Source organism: Lipophrys pholis, assembly GCF_963383615.2.
Source record: "Lipophrys pholis genome assembly, chromosome: 13".
In the NCBI taxonomy this organism is placed as follows: Eukaryota; Metazoa; Chordata; class Actinopteri; order Blenniiformes; family Blenniidae; genus Lipophrys; species Lipophrys pholis.
The window spans coordinates 20,814,787-20,837,119 of NC_137632.1; the positions used below are offsets into that span (position 1 = coordinate 20,814,787).

General features: G+C 42.3%; 1 protein-coding gene across 4 annotated transcripts; it reads left to right on the plus strand.

Annotated features, from left to right (window-relative positions):
• The first annotated feature begins 280 nt into the window (after nucleotides 1–280).
• Nucleotides 281–21,237, plus strand: traf3ip1 (TNF receptor-associated factor 3 interacting protein 1). 4 transcript variants are annotated; one of them, XM_080478542.1, is made up of 17 exons: nucleotides 287–536; nucleotides 2,132–2,200; nucleotides 3,610–3,771; nucleotides 4,521–4,649; nucleotides 4,788–5,201; nucleotides 5,286–5,357; nucleotides 5,512–5,529; nucleotides 5,739–5,762; nucleotides 6,915–6,990; nucleotides 7,416–7,436; nucleotides 8,234–8,321; nucleotides 9,870–9,959; nucleotides 10,441–10,573; nucleotides 10,661–10,697; nucleotides 10,794–10,870; nucleotides 18,064–18,281; nucleotides 18,559–21,237. In XM_080478542.1, exons 1-17 carry the CDS (start codon nucleotides 414–416, stop codon nucleotides 18,722–18,724), a joined length of 1,917 nt encoding a protein of 638 aa, XP_080334668.1. In that variant the 5' UTR covers nucleotides 287–413; the 3' UTR covers nucleotides 18,725–21,237. The 4 variants fall into 4 exon arrangements, with proteins under 4 accessions (XP_080334670.1, XP_080334668.1, XP_080334669.1 ...); XM_080478543.1 differs by having other exon boundaries at nucleotides 9,873–9,959; XM_080478544.1 differs by lacking the exon at nucleotides 5,512–5,529 and having other exon boundaries at nucleotides 281–536.
• Nucleotides 21,238–22,333: the final 1,096 nt, after the last annotated feature.

A 22,333-nucleotide genomic window follows, 5' to 3' on the forward strand; every position in this document is an offset into this window, starting at 1 on the left:
TTATTAGTTGATTTGTTCATTTCAATCTGTAACATTTTGACACACATTCAAATGTTTGATTTGATAGGATTAATTATACATCATCATAATTATACACCACTTTGAAATTGTCATATTTTGTGCTATATCTGTGTGAGTTGCCACTACATGTGTATCTATCTATCTATCTATCTATCTATCTATCTATCTATCTATCTATCTATCTATGTTTTGTTAGCGGTTGCTATGGAGATTGCCTAGCAACCGTCACCCTTGGGCGCATGCGCCGTCTCCACTTGCAATGCACTGTGGGATTGCAGAATATTGACATAGCAACCAAAGCGACAGAGTCGCTGAGTTTTTCCACTTCGGATTGATTACATGTGTATTGTAAGCGTTTCAGAGCTTACAGGGCTTCACGTTTGACCGCAGCCATGAACGCGGCAGTCGTGAAGAAGACCCAGGACACGCTGGGGAAGGTGATAAAGAAGACACCTCTCACGGAGAAGCTGCTAAGCAAGCCGCCGTTTCGGTACCTTCACGATATCATCAGCGAGGTGAGACTCAGCTGTTGCTGTAACTGAACATAAAACAGCTATGATTTGATATGCACCCTGAGCTAATTTCCCTCGGATTGGTGAAAATACTCACAGCAACGCGAGTTATAAAACTGTGAACATTGGTTGGCTCGTGCAGTAACGTTAGCCCGGACGAAGCTAAGGGAGCTAACAGACATAAAAGCAACCAAGTAAAGCCACTGCAGACTAAAGTGGTGGTATGGATCCCAATTGATAACAGATAAATAGTGAAATCACAATTATTTGTCCAACTAAAGAGTTGTTGGAAATTGAGGGTTTTCCCATAAGCAGGTTAGCTCTTTAGCTAGCCATGCCAACAGCGTCTGGTAGTTGCCAGGCACGACCTGTACCCACGCAGGGATCAACAAACCGGATCTGTCCTTTGCTGGCTTGTGACAGGGAGATGTTTATGCCTGCCAGGCTGGCTATTTTAATCTGATCGTTCAAGTCCCGTCCACGTTGGGATCACGGATGCAGAGCAGCTTAAGGCAGCTGGACTGTTCGATAACTTCCTTCTAAGTAGAGTTACGACCGTGTACTGCACATTAGAATCAGAGATTGACTGGAATCCTAGTGGCCTATACATCAATCAACATGCACACTTTAGGCCTTGTCCTACTTTAAGCTTCTTATGAACATCTTTAGAAGAAGATCCATCTGAAATATTGTGTTAATGAGAGTTTATTTTACTCTCAGGTGAGGAGACAGCCCTGTGCAGACCTGGAGCAGTCATCTCTCATCACAAGCATTTGGTGTCACCCTATTAGTTTACATCATAAAGACAGAGAAGCTCTTAGGAATTGAACCAGTCAGATGGGGAAAAGTGAAATTCAAAGACAGGAGATTATTATTTGTAGGTTCACCTGATCCTAAATGCCCCAATGCTGCTTTAATATCAGTTGATGAGAAATTTCAGACATTAGTGATTGTATTTTATTTGGAAACACTAACACAGTGCAAACACAGTCTAAATAGTGATATGCTGTTCTGTTAGTGTAATTAAATGAAAGCAAACAAGAGTTATAAGGCTTTGTAACCAGACATTATGTAGAAGGTCCATACTCATGTCTGTTCTATTCTTGGTGTTATTATTATTTAATTATTACTGTAATTGTTATTTTGCCAGCTGTAGACTTTATAGATTATTTGTTTTTAGAACAAAACTGATCTTTATCAGTTTAAATTATATGAATTTTTTCAAATAGAAATCCCAACTTTGCCATTGCGAACGTGTGTAATGTGTAACACATGGCAGGGTAAATTGACTGAGGTGGCAAGCAGAGTAAAATCTGTTTTGCCTTTTTAAAGAGAGGTGAGACCTCATTTCCACTCTCCACCTGTTTGGTAGTCTTGTATTACACCGAAGGCTCATGTATTTTTGATAAAGTGGAGTGTATCGCTATTTGTGACACCTGCACTCCGATAAGCTGTAACTTTTGAGTCTGTCTTAACAAATTACATTGTTTAATAACTGATGTTTGTTTGCAAAGAGCATTTTCAAGTGTCAAGAACCTGATTGTGAGAATGATCAGATATTGTTAAACCCTCCCTCCCTTTCTTCTCAATGTGTTTAGGTCATCAGGACAACAGGTTTTCTGAAGGGCCTGTATGAAGAAAACGAAATGAAGTCCGACAGTGTGAAAGTGAGTTGACAGTTTTCTGCCTTTTTTGTTGTTATTTTCTTTTAACTTGAGCCTACTACACCAAACTGAGCTGTTTTTTTTATTTATTGGGTTTCATGCATATTAATCTGACTTTGCCTGAATTCATACGGAACTGTGTCATTATCAATAAGAGTGGCATACCTGTGTCTGTGTGTGTGTGATCCTACACGTTAGCTATCTAGCACTCTGAGTGAGAAGTTCTGGCAGGATGTGTGACCCGTGAGGGCTCACCACGAGGTGTCTGCCGCCCATGAGCTGACCCCTAGTTAATACTGCATGGCAAGATGTCACACCAGGAAGAGAAAAGCCTTCTCATTTACTCACTACTGCTCGCTAACCACATGGCCTTAAACCTTAGATTAATATTAAACTGTTGTTTTTAGCTCTTGCATCCATTTTAAATCTTACCTGCACTTGTTTTAAGGTTGTTCAGGAAGCTTGTGAAGAACATAACTGTACAGAAGACTGCTGGTGGCATATTGTTATCTACAATTACCTCCACACTATCTGTCTAATGCCTTGTATCAATTATGTATTTCATTATTAGCCTGGAGAGCTTCTGTGCAGGCGCGTGTGGCTGAATAGAGATTTCATAAAGAGCTCGGCGTTGTAAAGCGCTGGCCTATTATCAGGTGTTCCAGAGAGGGCCAGGTGGTTGCAGCAGATACAAGTCCTTTTGTTACACAGTTGGCAGGCTTCTTACATGCAGCGGTCTGGTAGGTTACAGGCAGCACTTAACAGGGTCATTATTGTATTCAGAAGGGACAGTTTTATTCACATGCACACATGAAAGCAACAACTACAGCTCAAGAGGAGTTATTATTTGTTTATTCCTGTTCTATCTTTAGAGGCCCATCTGTGTTATGAATCCAGATTTTCACTTTTGTTTTTTTATGTGGCCTCATAAAAAAAATATTATCTGCTACTCATTTGCTTAATTCAGAACTATAACTTGAATCTCAAGAAATAATGTTTGAAAGACCTTTTGGATATTTCTCTCCTTTTAAAATGACTGTTACAGGTCACACATTGCAAGATGTAAACCAGTGGTCTCTCGACAGGCCTTTTGTTTCACACCCCTGGTGTAAACAACGATGTATGATGAAGTCAAGACATCGGGTCAATTCAGACGAGGAATCACAATTAAAGGGTCCAAATATTTGGAGTGGTTGAGTCAAATATAGTAAGAAGTTCTTTTTTTGCAGAGATTATTCTGTTGTGTTAGTGTGTTATGTGCCATGTAACTATGTAAGTTGCATATAAGTTGTGCACGTCTCACAAGTCTTAAAGGTGTTGGGAAATAAATCCCAATGCAGTTCCTTTATTTATGTAATCAGTTCTGTTTTATATGCAGCTGTTCCCATCACACGTTTATTTTTTCATTCTAGGATAAAGACTCGAAAATGGCCTTCCTACAGAAAGCGATAGACGTGGTGATGCTGGTGACTGGTGAGCCCCTGGCGGCGAAGCCCGCACGAATCGTGGCCGGACATGAGCCTGAGAAAACCAACGAGCTGCTGCAGGCCATCGCCAAGTGCTGCCTCAACAAGGTCCGTCTCACTGAGACATGTACACTGAACAGCTGCATTAAGATGAATTCTTTCATGTTTTTGCTGTCCATGTTGTTGTAATCATAATCCAGACCCAGAGGTAGCTTTGGCAGTGCATAAACTACATGCTGGTTTTTGGTTTTCATATTTAATTGTAATAATCATGGGAAAACTGCCCAGGAACTTTGAGATGTTTTAATTGGACTCAGGAGACTGTGTGTGTCTGTGTGTGTCTGTCTGTAAACCCATGAGCTACTTCTTGGGGGACAGCTGCTCTTTAAACTGTGCGGATAATATGTTGCTTCAGAGCTTTTTAGATGGGTTCTTTTTACAGCTTACAGTATGACTTTGTGTTTTAGAAAAGGTGTTTATAGTCGCAAAAGTGTGCTTCAGTGTTTTCAATGAATATGAGGATGTCAGTTAAGTGTGTTTGTGTGGCGATGATGTTGAGTGAAATAGTTAATCACTAGTTGTTAGCTTTAAGCTATTAGATTTAACGAAAATAGAGTTTGTAATGACATTTTGGATCCTTTTTTGTCCCCGAAGCGACTGCTTCCTTCTCAAAACAACATGCAACACTGAATGTACAGTTGTTGTCTCAGTGTTATTTTCTGCCTCAGTAGTGAATCCTTTTATCGGCCCTTCAGTTTCGTGTCCTTTACACTCTCCGTTACCTTTTTTGATGAATTTTCAAACAGCCTCAATGGTTTTGGTTGGACTCGGTTAGTTGTAATTTTTCACACTTGTAGATGTCCAGTGATGAAGCAGTGAAGCGAGTGCTGTCAGGAGACAAAGTGGAAATGAAGACAAAGGCCAGCAACCCCAAGTCCCAGGACAAGGAGAACAGGGAGGGACGGGAACGTCACACAGATAGAGAGGTGAAACTCCTTTTCTTTCATCACTAAATCGCATGTCATTTGAATGTGTTGGCATTCAGTCCCTTGATACGATGATCATTTAACTGGTGTGTCACCATCTCTGTCCTTGAATTCTCATGTTGGAATCAACAATTCCAGGAGACGAAAAAGATCACGGAGCGCAGCGGCAGCCGGGACCAGAAAGACCCCGATCAGCCTAAAGAGCAGGACAGGCATCGTAGAGATGGAGACAAAGAGCGCCACCGGGACAGGGATCGTTCTGACAAGCACCAGCGCAGCGAGCAGGACCACCACGCTAAGAGCCGGGACCGAGAGCGAGACAAGGAACGGGACAGAGACCGTGACAAAGGACGAAGCAAGGACAAGGATCGGGGGGAAAGGGAAAAAGACAAGGAGAGAGACAAAGACCGGGACAAGAGACAAGAGAGAGACAGAGATGCTCACAAAGACCGTGACAGAGACAAAAGGAGAGACAGAGACCGAGAGCGTGAGAGAGAACGACGCAAAGACGGAGATGAGAGGCAAAGAAGCGCAGAGAGCAGCGATATCAAGGTATATACCGCGTCACCCAACTCATTGTCTTAAGTGCTGGCAGCAGATGTGTTATTCACATTCGGTGTGCACGTTTTTGCTCAGGCCACAGTATCAGAACCGCAGCAAGAAACCAACTCTGAAGAACCCGGCAAAACAGCCAAAACTGTGCCAGCGGTGAGTATATTACTGTTCTTTCCCGGAGATTAGTCAGTTCAACAAGGAGAGAGTTGCTAGATGTTTGTCAACTTAATGAGTCTAACCATCATTTCATGTAGGTGTTAATTAATTAATCATATTCTAATGTGGTGCCTCTTCTTTTTGCAAGCAGTCAAACCTATCCGAAGAGGTATTTAATACTGTGAGAACTATCACAAGCTTATAGTCTGTCGCCGACAATATGTGTATGGTCTGTAGTGACTTGTGTCGGTGTTTGGGGAAATCATCACTTTAGTTTAGGTTTAGATTTTGCATTAGTGATATAACACACACAGTCGTGTGTCCTCTTTTGAGCAGATTTAAGTGTGTAACACAATGCTGTGTTTTTTCCCTGTACAGCCCACAGAAGCATGTGAAAACCAGGTAAGATCACGTGGAGATGACTCTGTAGCACTTGGATTTTATTCGACTGATCATGTATTCTTGGGCTGACGGAGGATCGTATCTGACTGTATGATGACCCTGCAAAGCTTAAATCTTACAAAATGGTGAAAGCACTTTTCTGAATGTACTCATATTTATTTGTACTAAAAGAAAAAGGAAATTCAGAATCGTCAATGTGTAAAGAATGGGGCTGTATTCTTTGTCTAAGGTGATCTTGACACCCGTCTTAAGTCAAAGCAGTCATTGTACTCCGAGACTCACCAATGACGTGAGCCTTTTTGTTTAAGCTTCAAATGTGAGCCGTGAAGCACCTGATTTTTTATAACTCGCCTGTTCAGATGTGGGGCAGACGCGTCGACCATGCGTAGTTGCTTTTGGCAGCGTGCACCATGACGCTCGCCATCTTTCTCCCACTGACAAAAACTGATCGCTCAACATGCGTCGCACAAAAATCGTCTTTCTTCTGAGCTCTGCTTCGCTCCTGCTGCTATTTTTAGTCTGAGACCTTATTATTCTGTTTGATGTTGTGGCCCTCTTGTCTTTCTGCCTCATTGTTTTCTTTTGCCTGATGCCTTCTGAAAACGAGCATCTGATGTTGAAGCCTCAGGTGCATATTCTGCATCTGTAACAGCCAATTTGCATTCTGGGAATTGAAGGGAAGCTGCTCTCATTTGTGTGTCATGTTAGAATGATGCGACATGAAAACTTTGCCGCATTAAATAATTAATAATTTGATATTATGGAACTGGATAGGGAACCTGAGCTTCTCTGCTTTCTTCTTGGTTACCAGAGTTTCCCAACCTGGGGGCTGCAACCCTCTTGGGGGCAGCAGAGACCATAGAAAGGATCCTGGGCTTTTCCTGTCTATCGTCCAGCTTTTTGGATGTGTCTGCGAGTGTTTGGCTTCATTGTAATTCCTTTGGCCAATCAGAGCTCAGAGAACGGGTCTGCAGCTCTTCTGAAATAGGGGAGCTCCAAAAAAAAGGAGTATAGAACCACTGCTCTAAACTATCCTATTTGCTTATACGTATATATGAGCCATCAGTGGTTTGTACACCAAGTAGTAGAAAACTTATGTTGCTTTTCAGAGTTTATAATACTAAAGTTGTATTGTTCTTGTTCCATTTACAGTCAGACAGTCCTGCTAGGATACCTCGGCCTTCATCTGCCAAAGGGCAGAGAAGAAGACCCAAAATTGGAGGTCAAGGTAATTTTCAATTTTGTTCTCCCCACAACATCCCATTTTAATCAGCGACACCAGCAAGGCACATTTCACAGAATAAACAACTATCTATTGTGGAATACACCTGTAGTACTCTGCACTGACAGAAAGACTCATGTAAGTACTTCCACATTGATTTTTACACTCAATTGCTTTGCACTCGCAAAGAAATCAGTGACTCCTTCCCCGCAGTGGGAAGGTAAAATGACTCATCACAAAACTTCAGGGAACTGACATTAATAAACTGTTTTCTACTAAGTCACTCTCTTGTAAAGAGTTTGAAGAGTTTAAAGATTTACAGTCACTCATCTGTTTTCATACTTGCTCCACACTTAGAGAGTAGGGTCACACTGCTCTGGAATGATGTTTCTGTATCTAGATACCATTGTGCTGTGTTTTCTCCTCAACAGATGAGTCTGACAGTGAAGGAGGTAAGAGTTCTCTCTTTTTCTTTGGACCCAGTTCAATTCAAAAAGGGCATTTTGAAGATTTTAGCAAAAAAATAAATCTATATCAGCAAACACTGAAGCATTATGTGTCTCACCTGTTTGAGGCAACACAGATAATATAATGCAGACAAGAAACTATTGTGATAATGATGCACCCTAAATGTATTTAAATAGTAACTTTTGCACACAAACCAATTCAGTAATTTGAAAAGAAATAAAAGCAATACAATAAAGCACAGCTATTAAGAATCATTAGCAATGAATTTTATAAAAAAAACATTAAAAAGCTATGTCAACTCTCAGCACAACTCCTGTGACCTGCTGCAGAGGAAAAGCGGAAAAAAAAGTAACTCCTCAAAATGTCAGAATGCTCTGCCCCAAGTCCCATTGTGAGTGTGTAATAACTTTCTTTTTATCACCTACTTCAGTCACTCCGTGATTAAGAACGATTATTTTATTGTTCATTGATGCATTTGAGTGAGTCGGTCCATTTTCTCCTGACGCACGGCCTCTTGATGGGGTCTGGAGGGCCACACTAGTGAGGACTCTTGATGCAATCCAGACTCACTTGGATGTGAAATAGAACAGCACACACACACACACACTCCCGTAGGAGTAAAGACATTCACAGGAGTAAAGCAGAAAGCTGTGATGGTTTGTAGAAATTCAGTTATAGAGTTCCCGTTTCAGCCTTGTTGAATATCCACTATCCAGATGCTAGTTAAACGGCGGATGCTGCTTTCTTCCACGAACTAACCAAAGCTCTTTTTCCCCCCCAGATGGAGATGCTCAGTCAGCCCAGAGACATGTCCCACATGAAAATGGAGAAACTGGGGAGTCCTCCGTGCCATCAGACATGCCGTCCAGGTCAGTGTTGTAAACTCCTCCACCCTCTTTCCCTTCGCTCACGTTTTGCTGAGACAGCATAGGGAGGTCAAAACTAAAGCAATGATGACAGCTCTTTGTCTATGTTTCTGTCGCATTCTTCTGTTGGACACACACTGCAATACGAGACCAAAGATCAATGACGATGTGGCGTAGTATTATGGTAGGCTGTCAGTCCTAAGATGTCCATCAGCCTTTGTTGTTTGATGACGGCGATTATAAAAATATCCTGGAAGAAACCAGGCTGAAGTGGAAGTTTAACTCAGTAAAATTTGCACAATATAAGAGAAATGTGGTTAAGAAGATTGTAAATGTTGTTTGTTCAAAACCTGAGTATGTGCAGAGTGAAGCAGTTGTTTATTAGAAATATTTGTTAGTTGGCTCCTCCGGCTTCTAAAGCACTCAATCATTGTTTGTTTTTAATGTATCTCCAAGTGCTTGTGAAGCACTTTGAATTGGCTGAGTCTGAGTGGTGCTAAATAAATGAACCGGGATTGCTTCACTTCATCTTGCCCGGGATTATCAATATGATTAATGTTTTTCCTCAAATCCTGGATATTTTCTCTTCATTGTTCAGTGTTATTGTGTTGAATTGTGGCATTTTTACACTTGATCTAAAGGTGTAAACAAAACACAAGCTGTATAGTATGTGACAGGCCTGACATAACTTTCACAACTATACATTGGCTGTAGGACTGCTGTTGTTGGATTTATATAATCTCTTCTTTTTGCTGCTTTAGCAGTCTAAACACATTTCGAAAGGCTCCGCCACCTTCACCCATGCACACACACACATACACCAGTAATAACAGCTGTTATGCAACATGCTGGCACACGACTGGAGGAAATGTAGGGTTCAGTGTTTTGCTCAATGACAATTAAAAGGGAGGAAAGGGCAAGATGAGGGGTCGAACCTCGAACCTTCGGCTTGATATTTGTTTTATTCAGACACACCAGAAGAGTGCTACAGCTTTAATTATAATTTTTAAGCCTGTTTAAGCACATCATACTTTGTGCATGACCCATAAATTTAAATCTGAGTCATGTTCCACTCCCAAATAATTGGAATAAATCATGTATTTGGCTCTGATTGTGCAGTTTGCTACTGAATACTACTGAAGGTAAAAAGGCAGCTCCTGGGTTATTATATAGTATTGTGCTGTTTTGTACCTCAAACTTCATTCTGGGCCCGATCCAACAACAGCTCTACAGCTCTCTGTTCATCGAGTGATGAAAGTTGAGTTGTTCAAGCTGACTGATTGCCAGGATTGGTTGGTTGTAATACAGCAGCTGTTTTTAATGTTCTGGATGTTGTCCAGAGAAACAATTATCCTCCCGACAGCTGACTGACTCTGTGTGGCTCTCACCGTACCAAAACTTAGCAAAATGTCCAAAGTCAGGTGCAGTCTTTTGTTTTGCAAGTGAGAACATCATCTTGTGGAACATGTGTTTTTTTTTTTTTTGACGAGCGGTGATGTTGAGACTTTATTTGTCATACGGTATCCTTTTTCCTTTTTTATTCCACGGCAGCAGACCGATACCGCGACCGAGCAGCGCTCGCCCAGCGCCTCCACGAGTCAAGAAACAGGAAAGCTACAATGACACAACTCCAGCTGAGAGGTGACGTCATTCATGCTCACTGAAATTCTCCATAAATCAAAATACATTTTCACAATTTAATTTCAACTTTGAAACTTTCATTTGATTTAGATTTATTGTTTGAAAAAATCAAAATATGTAATAATCTTTAGCGTTTCCTTTAACGAGAGGCCATAATTATCACAATCTAAATTTGTAGATTCTTCAACCGTTTGAGTTTGATGTCATGAGTGTGAAAATAATAGATTAAAAAAAGAACATTTTGCACATATACAATAGCAAAAACTTCTCATTCCTCTTCTTTGCCACTTAATTCTGAGCTTTGTCTGAATTCTACTGGCACTGCAGTGTGTTTACTGTCTATGGAAAAGTAAATATATATAGAAGAAAACCAGTTTTTTTCCTATTACATGACATACATCATGGGTACATATACCCTGCTGTTTGAATAGGAGCTTTAATAGAGAAATGAGTGTCGTGCTTGCTTATGCTTATCTTCCAGGCTGTCTAGTGCCAAGCTCGCAGCACAGGTCATCATGGACGGGAAGAAGCTTTCTGAGGATGAAGAGGATGATGAGCAGTTTCTGGTGGAGGAGGCAGCTCCTCCCACCTCAGATGCTCCTGAAATACAGGCAGTGAGTATCTTACAAGGGATTTCCTTAAAAAAAAAAAAAAAAAAACACAAGCCGTGGGTAGTTATCTACTAATTGTCTGTATTACAGGAACCTGCACAAGAACTGGACAGTGAGGAGAAACACGGTATGGTTTAATTATTCTTTTGGCCTTTATTCCGAAAGCAAAAAAAAATCTTCGTAATTATTCTTCTGCTGAATCACTGTTCTTTGCTCACTGTAGGTGGACTTGTGAAAAAGATCCTCGAGACAAAGAAAGAATATGAATCTTCGACCTCGTCTCCAAAAGCCAAAGGGCAGGTATGTGCTGTACGCGACAGTCCTCTTTCCCACCACTCGAGGGCAGCGTAAGCCTTGTTCTTTATAAATCATTAGTATCAGCCACTTCACACCCAAAGTTAAATTTCTCATTGAGTCCTCTGAGCCGGTCCTTGTGGAGAGTCTGTTCTTTGGGAGCACGGTTTGACCACACTGAACACCCCACTGCAACTCTGGTTATTATCAAAAGAAAGACATAAACAAAAAGGAACAGGGACGTGTAATTGCGCTGCTTCGCAACCACAAAAATGTTCCCCTTCAGTGAAGCTGAAGGGCTAATAACCACACAGGCAAGCACGGCCTTTTAACAGACCACACACACTATTGTTGCACATATCAAGATGTCTGGTGCAAAATGAGCTTGTTTTCATGGCTGTCTCAAATATCTTAGGTATGTTTAATTATTATTACGGCGTGGCTTATGAACTTCTCTGTTTTGCTCACGGTTACAAAGGATCTGTCACCTTTGGAGAAAGCTTTCAAAACTTCGCTTTTTATTTTTTTTAATCAACACTTTATTTTCTTGTGCTGTGAAATGTATGCAAATGTCTTCTCAGAGAGACAGCACGCACATAACAATCAGGTTCTCTGGAAAGTTTCTTTTCCCTGTCACCTCTTTCATTTAGATTAGGAGTTTTTCTATTGTGGAAAAAGTGACATTATGAGATGTAATCATTATCCAGATCCAAAAAAGAGCATAACTGTAGATACTTTTAATTCGAGACTACTGGTGAGTCTTAGTATATAGTCTGCAGTGGTCATAACCAAACCAAAAGTTCGTTTTATCAGTTTAAATGTTTCTTTTTACATTTAGAAGGAAAAATGAATGCTGGAAAAGGGCATTTTCAGGCATTTCGAATTAATCTGCTCATGGGTTCCATCTGAGTCAGCCTGTTTCTCAGCCTAGAGAGCAGTCTTCCATCAATATTTGCAGTCTGAACTAGTATGAAGCCTACAGTTTGGTCTGCACTCCGTGGTGTGAGGCGGCGTATGATATCTGCTTTGGGTGGTCCACCTCACTGAAGCATCCCTTCCTGGTCGGCCTCCCCGGCTCTGATGGATGCTCTGTTTTGGACTGTCGCTCGTGCAGAAACGCCCCTGATCTATCTCTTTCTAACCGCGGCTTCAGACATCATCCCTCATAACTCACACCTGAAGTCGTCCAACCTCGACCGACAGTGAAGCCAAACAGCTCGGCAGGAATTTGCAGGCCCAGCTTTTTTAGCAAGCTTTAATGTGTGTTTTGTACCACACACACACACACACACACACACACACACACACACACACACACACACACACACACACACACACACACACACACACACACACACACACACACACACGTACGCGCACCAGAAAAACCTCCAAAACAGAAGAGCTCTTCGTGTAACTTGAGCACAACCTTGTGGCGTTTATCCTAATTTTCTTAATGCAGCCTCCTCCCCAGTTTTCAGGGCTCTGTGTGATCAGTGGAGACGGCTTTAATGCAGGTATGCCTGTGCAACTGTGAGCCGCCTGGTCCAGCCCTCCATCATTATTGGCCTTGCCTCGTCAGCTGTATAAAGAACTATAATGACTTCCTTCCTGACATGAAAGGGTGCAGAGGTCAGCTTAATGGAGTCTTTTTTTTTTTTCTTCTTGTAATTGTAATCACAGTAAAACACGAAGGGACAAGAATGTAAATATTGAGCTTCCTCATTCTATGTGGTTTGAAATTACAGCTGCTGCAGTCCTTTAAAAAAAAAAAAAAAAAATGAAATAGTGATGTTTGTCAAAACAGATCACTCTTAAGTCTGAATTTGTTCTTTGCCATTACTTTGTTGGTCTAGCGCTTGCAATATTGATGTAAATAAAAGGAACAGTTGCACAGCAAAGTGTATTTTACCACGTCCCACCACCGTGTGCGAGCAAAGTATTTGCTGTATATTTATGGGGGTAACCTTCCTCATGACCCCTCCACAGATTTGTATATTATTCTGAGATATTTCTCTTTTTATTTAGACAGAATCTGCCCCCTTGCAACAGCTGCGTTTTCATAAGAATTACTTTTTTTTTTTGTGTACTCTTTTTCCCCAGCTTCTTTACCCCATCAAATTAGCCTTGATGAAGGTTTGTAATGAATAAATAAACCCTGTGGCACACAAATGGATGGCTGTTGAGTGAGAGTCACGGAGGAGAAGGGCCAGAATAGTCTCTGCAGAATTGTCAAGAAAATAAATACTCCTCTCTGCAGACCTCTGTGTCTTCATAAACATTTAGTGTTTTTTTTTTTTGGAAACATAGGGAAATGACCCTGTGGCATTCCATTAGTCATTTTACTTTTGTAGGGGTCGTATTGCCGTATTGGAGGAGTTGGGTTGGGCCTACCTGAAGGCTGCCAAAATCCGCAACCTGACCTTCCCTTCAATTTAACTGCACATTTTCATCCGGAGCTGTGCTTGAAAACTTTTAAAAGTCCTGTTTTGAAGATTAAAATGATAGTTTCTTTATTTGTCACTTCTACACTGCCAGCGGCCCCTTGGAAGCTTCCTCTCACTCCCCCCTCGTATTCCCGGCTGGTGATCACAATTGTCTCTCCCAAGGGACTACAGTGACCCTGTAACAACATCCTGTAACCTTCTGGCTTTTCTCCTCACCTCACTGACTTTTAACTATTTTTATGATCTAACAAGCGTTTTTGAATAGGCCCCTTTTTTTTTTTTTTTAAATAAGAAAATGGCAGGCACGCTCATAAACAACCAACAGAGCCAATTTCCAGTCGAGGCTTTGCTCCCTGGCTCACCTCTCAGATCTTCTACACAAACGCACTGTAAAAACCTGCAGGACATGCATTGGCGTCTCCAAACTGACGCCAGTAGTCAGGAGGAGGATCGTTCCCAGACACACAAATGCTGTTAAATGTGGTTATGAATAATCTACTTTAACAAAAGCACATTTTTCCACTTGGTGTTGATGATGATCTGAGTCATTTTCCCTCCGGGTCATAAAGATCAATGGTCTTCAACAACTGACATTTTTAGATCGCTGTGTCACAGCCTGCTGTAACCGCCCTCATTCAACTGGATTTTGGGTGTAGCAGTTTTTATGAAAGGCTTTCACATTTGTCTGCGTTCCCCCTGCTTTGACCAATTTAATCTGATGAATGAACAGCCTTGAATGAGGCTGATCTCTCATCAACTCGACAGCTAGTGTCTAAATGCTTGTTTTCCAAGTTAATGATACCCGAAAGGTTGCCATGACACTGACAGCTCCTATGCTTACGAGCCATTTTTCTTGTCAGAGGATACTTTGAAGAGTGTTTTCCTGTTACCCCAGGAAATCGCCATGAGCGCTCCATGAATCACATTTTTGCACGCATTTTTCTAATTAAGCTGATTAGGCTGTGTGCGATGCCTGGGTGGATTTCACATTGCACTACTGTACCCTGCAGTGTTATAATAGGTGGACTGAAACTTTCATTTGATTATCTGTCCTTTGAAAGAGACCCAAGCACTGAGATTTTAGTCAAAGTTGAAGAAAAATTTGCAATTTCCTGTCAATTAAGAATGAATACAACGATGAATCAAGATGAGAATTTCAGCCCTGGACTTTTATGTGGATAAAAGATGATTTGGTTGATGTCAACTTCCGTTGGTTTGGAAATCCGTCGAGGGTTTACCATGCTTTTCACCCTTATTTCAGGCACGGTTGGATCCCGCTTATGCGACCATACTCTTGTAATAGTCAATACAAGATGATTCGATGAAGCCATCCATCTTCTATAACACTATAGCGTGAGCGAGGGACAGGTCACCAGGGTGCATGAATGAATTTTTTGTTTTTTTACCTTCCTCTGACATTTTGCCCCTAAAATTGAAGAACGCCATCTTAATTTTCAGATTTTAGAATTTTGCCTCTTTCTTTTGGTTACGGTGGAGCCGATTCTAGCTGACTATGGACAAAGACAGGGTACACCCTGGACAGGTCACCAGCCATTCACAGGACGAACATAGAGACACACACTCGCGACTTCTAATTTCCGGTCATCAAGTAACCTCACATGCACTCTGTGTGGAAACTGGAAAACACCTCCACATGCGTGCCAACTCGACACGTAAAGGTCCTTGTTTGAACCCACAACCTTCTCGCTGCGAGGTGAGAGCACGAACCATTGCACCATCACGAGAGAACCGACTAGTTAATGTGAGCATTGTCATGCTAGAGAGGGGAATGTGAATTACTTTGGAGACTCTGTCGAGAATGAATGCAATACAAGTTCTGATGTTTTGAAATGTTTCATCAGCTTAGATTTGTCAGGTCTTGTTTTTTAAGCTCTGCTATTGCACTGGGAGCAACATTGTGGTTCTTAAAAAAAAAAAAAATTCTACTTATTAGTCCCCTTGCACTGTTCTTGCACCAGCCAGAGGCTGTGTCTTCCTCACGGCCTCGGGCTTTCATCACTGTCTGAGATAATGGGAAAACCTGCCCCTCTTTCCTCCTCTCCCACCTCCCACTCCTCTGTGGTCGCCATGTCCAAATATTGTTCTGTGATCTGGGTGAGAAAAAGGAAAACTCGGAGCACACAGGTCTCATAGACCCCGACAGAGACCTCCATAAAGCTGTGATTTATATCTGCCCAGACAGAGTGCACACGAACAAAGGGTCATGTTTTCACGCCAAGTTTATTTTCCAACAGAGCGAGAGAGTGAGGGAGGGGCTCACTGAGGTAGCGACGGAACGGCAAATAGAATGAAGCTCCGGGTCCTGTCTGGGCTGCGCAGGCCAGACCGCAGCCCAGCAGGCCGAATGAGCCATACAGTATTTGTCTAGCTGCAGGGTTCATAGCGCCTAGTGGAAAGCCACCCACCTTGTTGAGGGACCACTGGGCCAAGGCATTTCAAGCCTCACACTCTTGAGCGGCCGCAGAGGGGATAGCAGAGTGAGGCTGTCAGAAATCTGTGCCGGTGTCCTGAAGAGAAATGGTGGCAAACGACAATGTTTGATGTCATTTCTGCCGTGTGGTCTCGTCCAGTCAAACTGCAATTAGTTAGCTGCTCGGTTTGTTTGGAGATGGTCCGATAAAGCAAACGCTGTACGCGCCAGCGATGCCAAGCACATGTGCCCCGCTGCCCTGTGACAGATTGTGTGTTTTTAAGAGGAAGCTGTCATTTGGTACACGCACAAGTATGAGTTTATGCTGCCTGGTGAAGGCAGGTGCTCCCATCTGTGGAGCCAAAGAGCGTAATTTAGAACTGGCGTGGAACTTGAAAGGAGGCATAAGTGTAGTAGTTGTTACTCAATACTGTAGCAAAATAACCTCGCTGCCACAGCATGTTACTAAAATAAACAAGACTTAAAGACCAAGAGTGCGGGCGGCGGTGATGTGTGTTCACTGTATGCTTCCACTGATCACACACACACACACACACACACACACACACACACACACACACACACACACACACACACACACACACACACACACACACACACACACACACATAGGCACGCGGGCCTTGCGAAACCCAGCTGAGCAAATATCCTTGAGTTTGCTCCCTGCCGAGGGGGGTCCTTCTCTGATAGCCTCCCCTCCTTTTCACCATAAAGGGACCGAGTGTAATTGGGATACAACGAACTTCCACCCTCCATCTCCCCCTCCCCTTCAGCCACACACCATACACTGGAAGCCTTCAGCAGGCCGTCTATAAGCCAACACAATTCAGCAGCATGTTTGATCTTTATATATACAGCTAATGTCGGTGGAATTCCTGCCCAACATTTTTAGCCACGAAATCCTAAACCGCTAAATGCTGCTTTGCTCTGGCTCTGGGATCTTGAGACTTTGCTGGCAAAGGTGGAATTCCTAAAGAGAAGTTGTTATGTTTTGCTCTGGGGACACATGATTTTTGTTTGTGTTTTGTGTCCGCTCTTGGCTAAAACCTTGATAGGAAAGAAACAGGCGGTTTCTTTTAATCACAAACTTTGCGTGCAAGTCTGCATGTCAACATAAAGTAAAATATGAAAGTGCTGGCAAAGTATGAACAAAAGTGACGAAAAGATATATTTGATTGTGTTTTGTTTCAGTCCTGAAGCTACAGCTTTTCACCTGTTCTTTTTTTTTTTCCCAAGTGTCTGAACCCTGATTCACTCTCAAGGAAGACCTTGTCCGTTAGTTAATGTGTGAATGTGATGAACAGAGTAAACCATTAAGGATGTGAACAGGGTTAAAAAGGGACTATGCAGCTGAAGCCCATTTACCTTTGAGCCAGGTAATCATCCAGTCCAAGGGTTGACAGTTCAATCCCCGTCTCTGCCGTTGTATGTGCCAAAGTGTCCTCGTGCGAGACTCCAAACTCCAGGCTGTCTTCGGGAGTGCTCAAGTGTAGTTGCTCGCTCACCATTCATGTATGAATGGGTGAATATACATACAGCCCAGTTTAATCTCTATGGGGCCATAAATAGGGTTTGTGGGAACAAGAAACAATAAGCGTGACAGCCAACAGCAAACATGTATAAATATTATGCGCTTCTCACGCTTCACTGAAACACTGAGGATACAACTATAATGAACATATTTCCTTAAACACGATGTAGAATTTGTTGAGTGTTCAGTACTCGTATTGCTCTTGGATAAAATGTGAATCTGGTGGTTTATTGTGAGAATAAGTTGTGTCCCGGGACCGAACTGTCAGAGGTGATGCTTCTGGCCCTGCGCAGACACGTGGTGTTGCAGATGTCTGACCGAGAAGACAGCTGTACTCCTATGATGTCCTGTGCCGATTTTCTGACTCTTTCCAGAGCCTTCTTGTCAGCCTGTGAGCTGCCTTCTGTACCACACCAGGATGTTGTAGGTGAGGATGCAACATCAGGGCAGCAGCAGTTCCTGGGTCTTGTTGATCCTCCTCAGTGACCTCATTTTCAGTAGTAATTGTTTGGTTTTGTGAACATATAGACATTATGAAAGAGTTCAGGTTTTAATGATTTATTGTTCCTTTACTTGCATTTCCATGTAAAACACAGAATGAACTTTGTACTCGGTCCACCTCTGCACTCTATCAAAGTTCTAGGATAGTGAACGTCTGACTGTTTTGATTCTGCTGTACCTTCAGTGTTACATGTTTTACTTTTCAGTCATCACCCCACATCCCTGACCCCTGTTGTCTTCTGGCCTTCACCCATTGTTTCTCTTCCAGAACCTGGTGTCGGAGGTGGCGCAGAGGAAAGAACGGGACATGGTGACAAGTGAGATCGAGCGGCTTTGCTCATCCCTCCAGATGGTTTGCCAGAGCTCCTCATCTCTGGGAAAGCTCATAGACTACATCCAGGAGGACATGGACGCCATGCGAGCTGAGCTTCAGTCGTGGCGGCAGGAAAACAAGGACCACGCACAGGCCCTGCTGCAGGAGCAGAGGTTGGCTTTTTCAGTTGTTAAATCCAGAAGAATATTGATTTAGTTCTGGCCTTCATTCCCTTGTTTTTAGGTTGATTTATGAATCTTTGATTTTTCATTGATTTAATATTAATCTTTTCATACGTTTCTGGGTAGAATTGCAAAGATTATTTTTTGTTCCCATTCTTAACTTGAAACTAAGATGGATAAAGCACTATATGATAAGTGGGGGATTGACTTCCACACAAGTGAAGTTGGTGTGTTTGTAATTACATGTGTATCTTTGTTTAACCTCCAGAGAAACAGACCGGGTGCTGGACCCTCTGAAAGCAGAGCTGGCTGAGCTGGAGCAGCTGATCAAAGACCAGCAGGACAAGAACTGTGCTGTGAAGGCCACCATACTGAAAAATGATGAGAAGATCCAGAAGATGGTGACTGGAATCAGCTCCTCCTCCAGAAACTGAGTGAAGGCTTTGGAATAAAACGAACATTCCTATGAAATGCACTGAATATTTAGCCACAAGCGGTTTCTTGTTCCGAAACGATGGTGAAACCGTGTCTTTCTTGCAGATGACGTGAGAAGAGACCAAACAATGCACTTTGAGGGCCTCCGGTGAAAGCTGGAGATAAACTCAAATCCCTCACAGTGAGAGCAGGCAAATAGGGCTACTCAGTGGTTTAGAGCGCCAACGTTAATCCAACAACAATATTAGGAATGAAAAACAGAATGGATAATGGCACTGGAGATGTCCCAACTGGTACCACCTACAGAGGAAGTTCTTCTTTCTGCTCTACACACTCGCCTAATCCCATCACTGGCGCTGGTCTTCATGGTGCCTTTGTGGAATGAGCGCATGCACAGCTCATGACTCAGAAGTTAGAGTAGCTAGGTTGTTTTTAATGACGCACATTCGGAAAAACAATAGACCAGCTCTAAATGGTACTTTGTGGTGTGCACCTGGAGGGTTGTTGTTGTTGTTGTCCATTTTTCAGTGTGGCATCTTTTTACTTTTGGGGATTTTAAAGGGGTCCTAATATGCAAAAAAAGTCACTTTCCAATGGTTTTCCAACATTGATGTGTGTCCCTATACCTGGGAATGACGCCCCAAAAGTGAAGAAAGTCTGTCATCTCTCTCCTTGACTTATTTCATGTTTTATGAAGTGCGTGCTCCCAGCGAGCAAATCAGAAATCATATCCTGTATTGAGGTTTTTCACTCACTTGACAAAGATACGCCATGAATCGTTGTGCCGCCATTTTGAACGTCCGCTGTGCTGTAAGCACAATTAATCACAAGTAAACACTATCATGAAACAACAGTTAGCAGGAGTACATCTAAGACGGGAGACCCAGTGGTACCGCGAGACCTCCGATGTCGTGTGGAAAAACCTCAATAGTGTCATCGGGGGTTCAGCCAATCCCAATCAAGGCAGGCGATCCCTTTGACCCTCCCACAATTAGGCAGCTCTGCTCTGGCACATGGCACCACCAGAGGAAGTACTTTCTGTTCTACATTCTCTCATCTGCTGAAAGTGTAAAGGACTACCTACATAGTAATAAATACAGGTTGTTCTGGTACGTTTGGCAGGTTGAGCATGTGATATTGTTTTATCAAGCTTTTGCACAGAGGACACTGATCCTGTTGCTGTGATTGTTCCTTTTGCTTGACTTCCTTCTCATTCAACACGTCATACTAGTTTTTTTCCCCCCCTTCTTCCAAAGCATTTTTCTTCAAGCTGTTCTTCCTTCAAATTGGGGTTTGGCACTGCTTTCAGAAAGCTTTTCTTTGCTTCCCACCACTGTGTAAAATCCAAAACTCGTAGTTTATCGCTTTTGCTTCAGTCAATCTTCCACTTTTGATGCACTGCTGCACTTTGAAGTACCACAGGAGGGAAAAGCTCCAGAAAACAGTTTTTTCTGTTGCTGGTTTTTTTTGGTTGAGAATGTTGGAATTCATTTTTTTCTTCTTCGCCTATTCAGAAAAAACATCACACTTTCATCTTATGTATTTTCAATAACAAAAATGTGTTCAACCTTACATTATGATGCAGCGTAGCTCCCATCCTGAATGTCCTTCTTGTCTGTTTGTACTGTAGAATTTTCCAAACAGTTCCACTTTTAGGATGGACTCTCTTTGGACTGATTGGAATTTGTGCAAACTTTATCTTAAAATAATAGTTAAATGAATGAATAAATAAAAAATCTAGCTGTTTTTACAACTTCAATAAACGTGCTTTCCAAGTCAAGCTGCTTATAAAAAACAAAAAAAACAAAACATAAAGCAATACCAGGATAACTTCAGATGAGATGTGAGGCTGTCATTATTGCAGTTTTCGTGAAACCACATTTAAATTAATATACGTCGAAGTGGAATACGGATTTAGTCTTGAGTTTTTACTCACACTCGCATGGTTGCTACCTCTGTTAGAACTACTGCACTCACTGGTCACATCTCTCATTTCGCTTTAGTTTGTCCCTAAGTTGACCAGTGACAGTAGTTTTGTGAGATTTCCTTCAATCTTGTCTGATGTGAATGTGACGACTGTACGCCGATATCAGACTCCACTCTCTTAAAAGCTTTTTGTTGATTTTACTGAAGTCAAGGCTTAAGAGATCTGTAGGTTGAATTGTCATCCATTTAAAACCAGTTGTAACTGACGTCTGGCTTCATGAGCAGAAATGTGTGTGGGGTGACGGGGGCACTTAGAATGTATCATTTGCTACATTTTGTTTTTATCAGTATTATATTCAGTCCATCAAATGCAAATGAAATGTGGAAAAGCCCCCAGATTGTACAAGTTAAAGTGGAAATAAAGTGAAACCTGTTTCTGTTCCATGTAAAGACGACTCGCGCTGTACACTACTTGTATCATATCCTCAGTCGCTTTATAAGATGTACATTATGTATATGTGGAGATTGTATCATAGCTCAGATAATTCTATAATTTTGTAGTGGAGTGAAATAAATGGTTACCTTGAAATAACTCTGTCTGCTTTTCTTTTCGCCGCAGTGACTTTCCAAGTGCGGCAGCACAGAGAAGGCTTAAAGTCGGGTTAGCTGCACAATGGCGCCTTAATGAGAGGTCTTGATTGCTCCTGTTACATTGTGAAGTGAAAGAAGAAATGAGCCCTCTTTATTTGAATTCAAGACTTCATATGGCGGCCTCATGGCGAGCGGCACGGCCAAGTCACACTCCTAAACTGACGAGCCTGATCTGACATGACAGAAGTAAAAACATTTAAGCTCCTTTTGAAGACCCTCGAGGGACACGAGCACCCAACTACTTTTAGTTTTTTTCATTACCTGCGAGAGCTGTGAAGCAGCTGCAACATGCACAAAACGTATTAGGAAGCCGTCGTACCAGCTGTTGATGGGAGCGCTCGTGATGCAAAGTGCAGCTTTGGTCTGGAGGCCCTCGCTGGAGACCTGCTCCGGGCCCCCAGTCTCAACAGGTGGATTAGTCCAAAGAAAGGAGAGCAAAGTGTCCGTCTGCTTCTACCTTTTTTTCCCTGTTAGCTTTCACAAGGCAGAAGTGACCCCCCCCCATGACTCAATCTTTACTATTAGCTGATTCTGACCTTTGCAATTCACAATAGTTTGTGCTGCTAATGAGTGACTATGTGGTCTGGAGTTACTCACTAATCCCCAAATGAGGCCGTCCTGAAAGCTTCAGCCACTGTAGCAGCTTTAATCTGGTAAATTAACCACACATTGTTTGAATAAAGTCCATCTCCACATATTCAGCTTACTATAAGTTAATACTGAATAGGTATTGAGATTATTTAGGAGTAGTTTGGGTAAACTCTGCATTGTGTGTCCTGCTCTGCAATATTGTTTGTATTCCATTCAGTTGGACGTCTGTGAGTAACCTGCGTGCACTCGTGGGAAGACATGGCTCTGTTGACCTGTCAGTTTATTTTTAGAGCACCACCAGGATGTCACTGTCTGTCAGAGGGCAGCACAGCACCACGGCTGCGTGCCTCTCCGGTGTACGTTACCCACCCAAAACCTATCCAACGCACACAGAGACTCTGTAGTTCACAGTATTGTTTTGGTGGTAGTTTTATAAATCT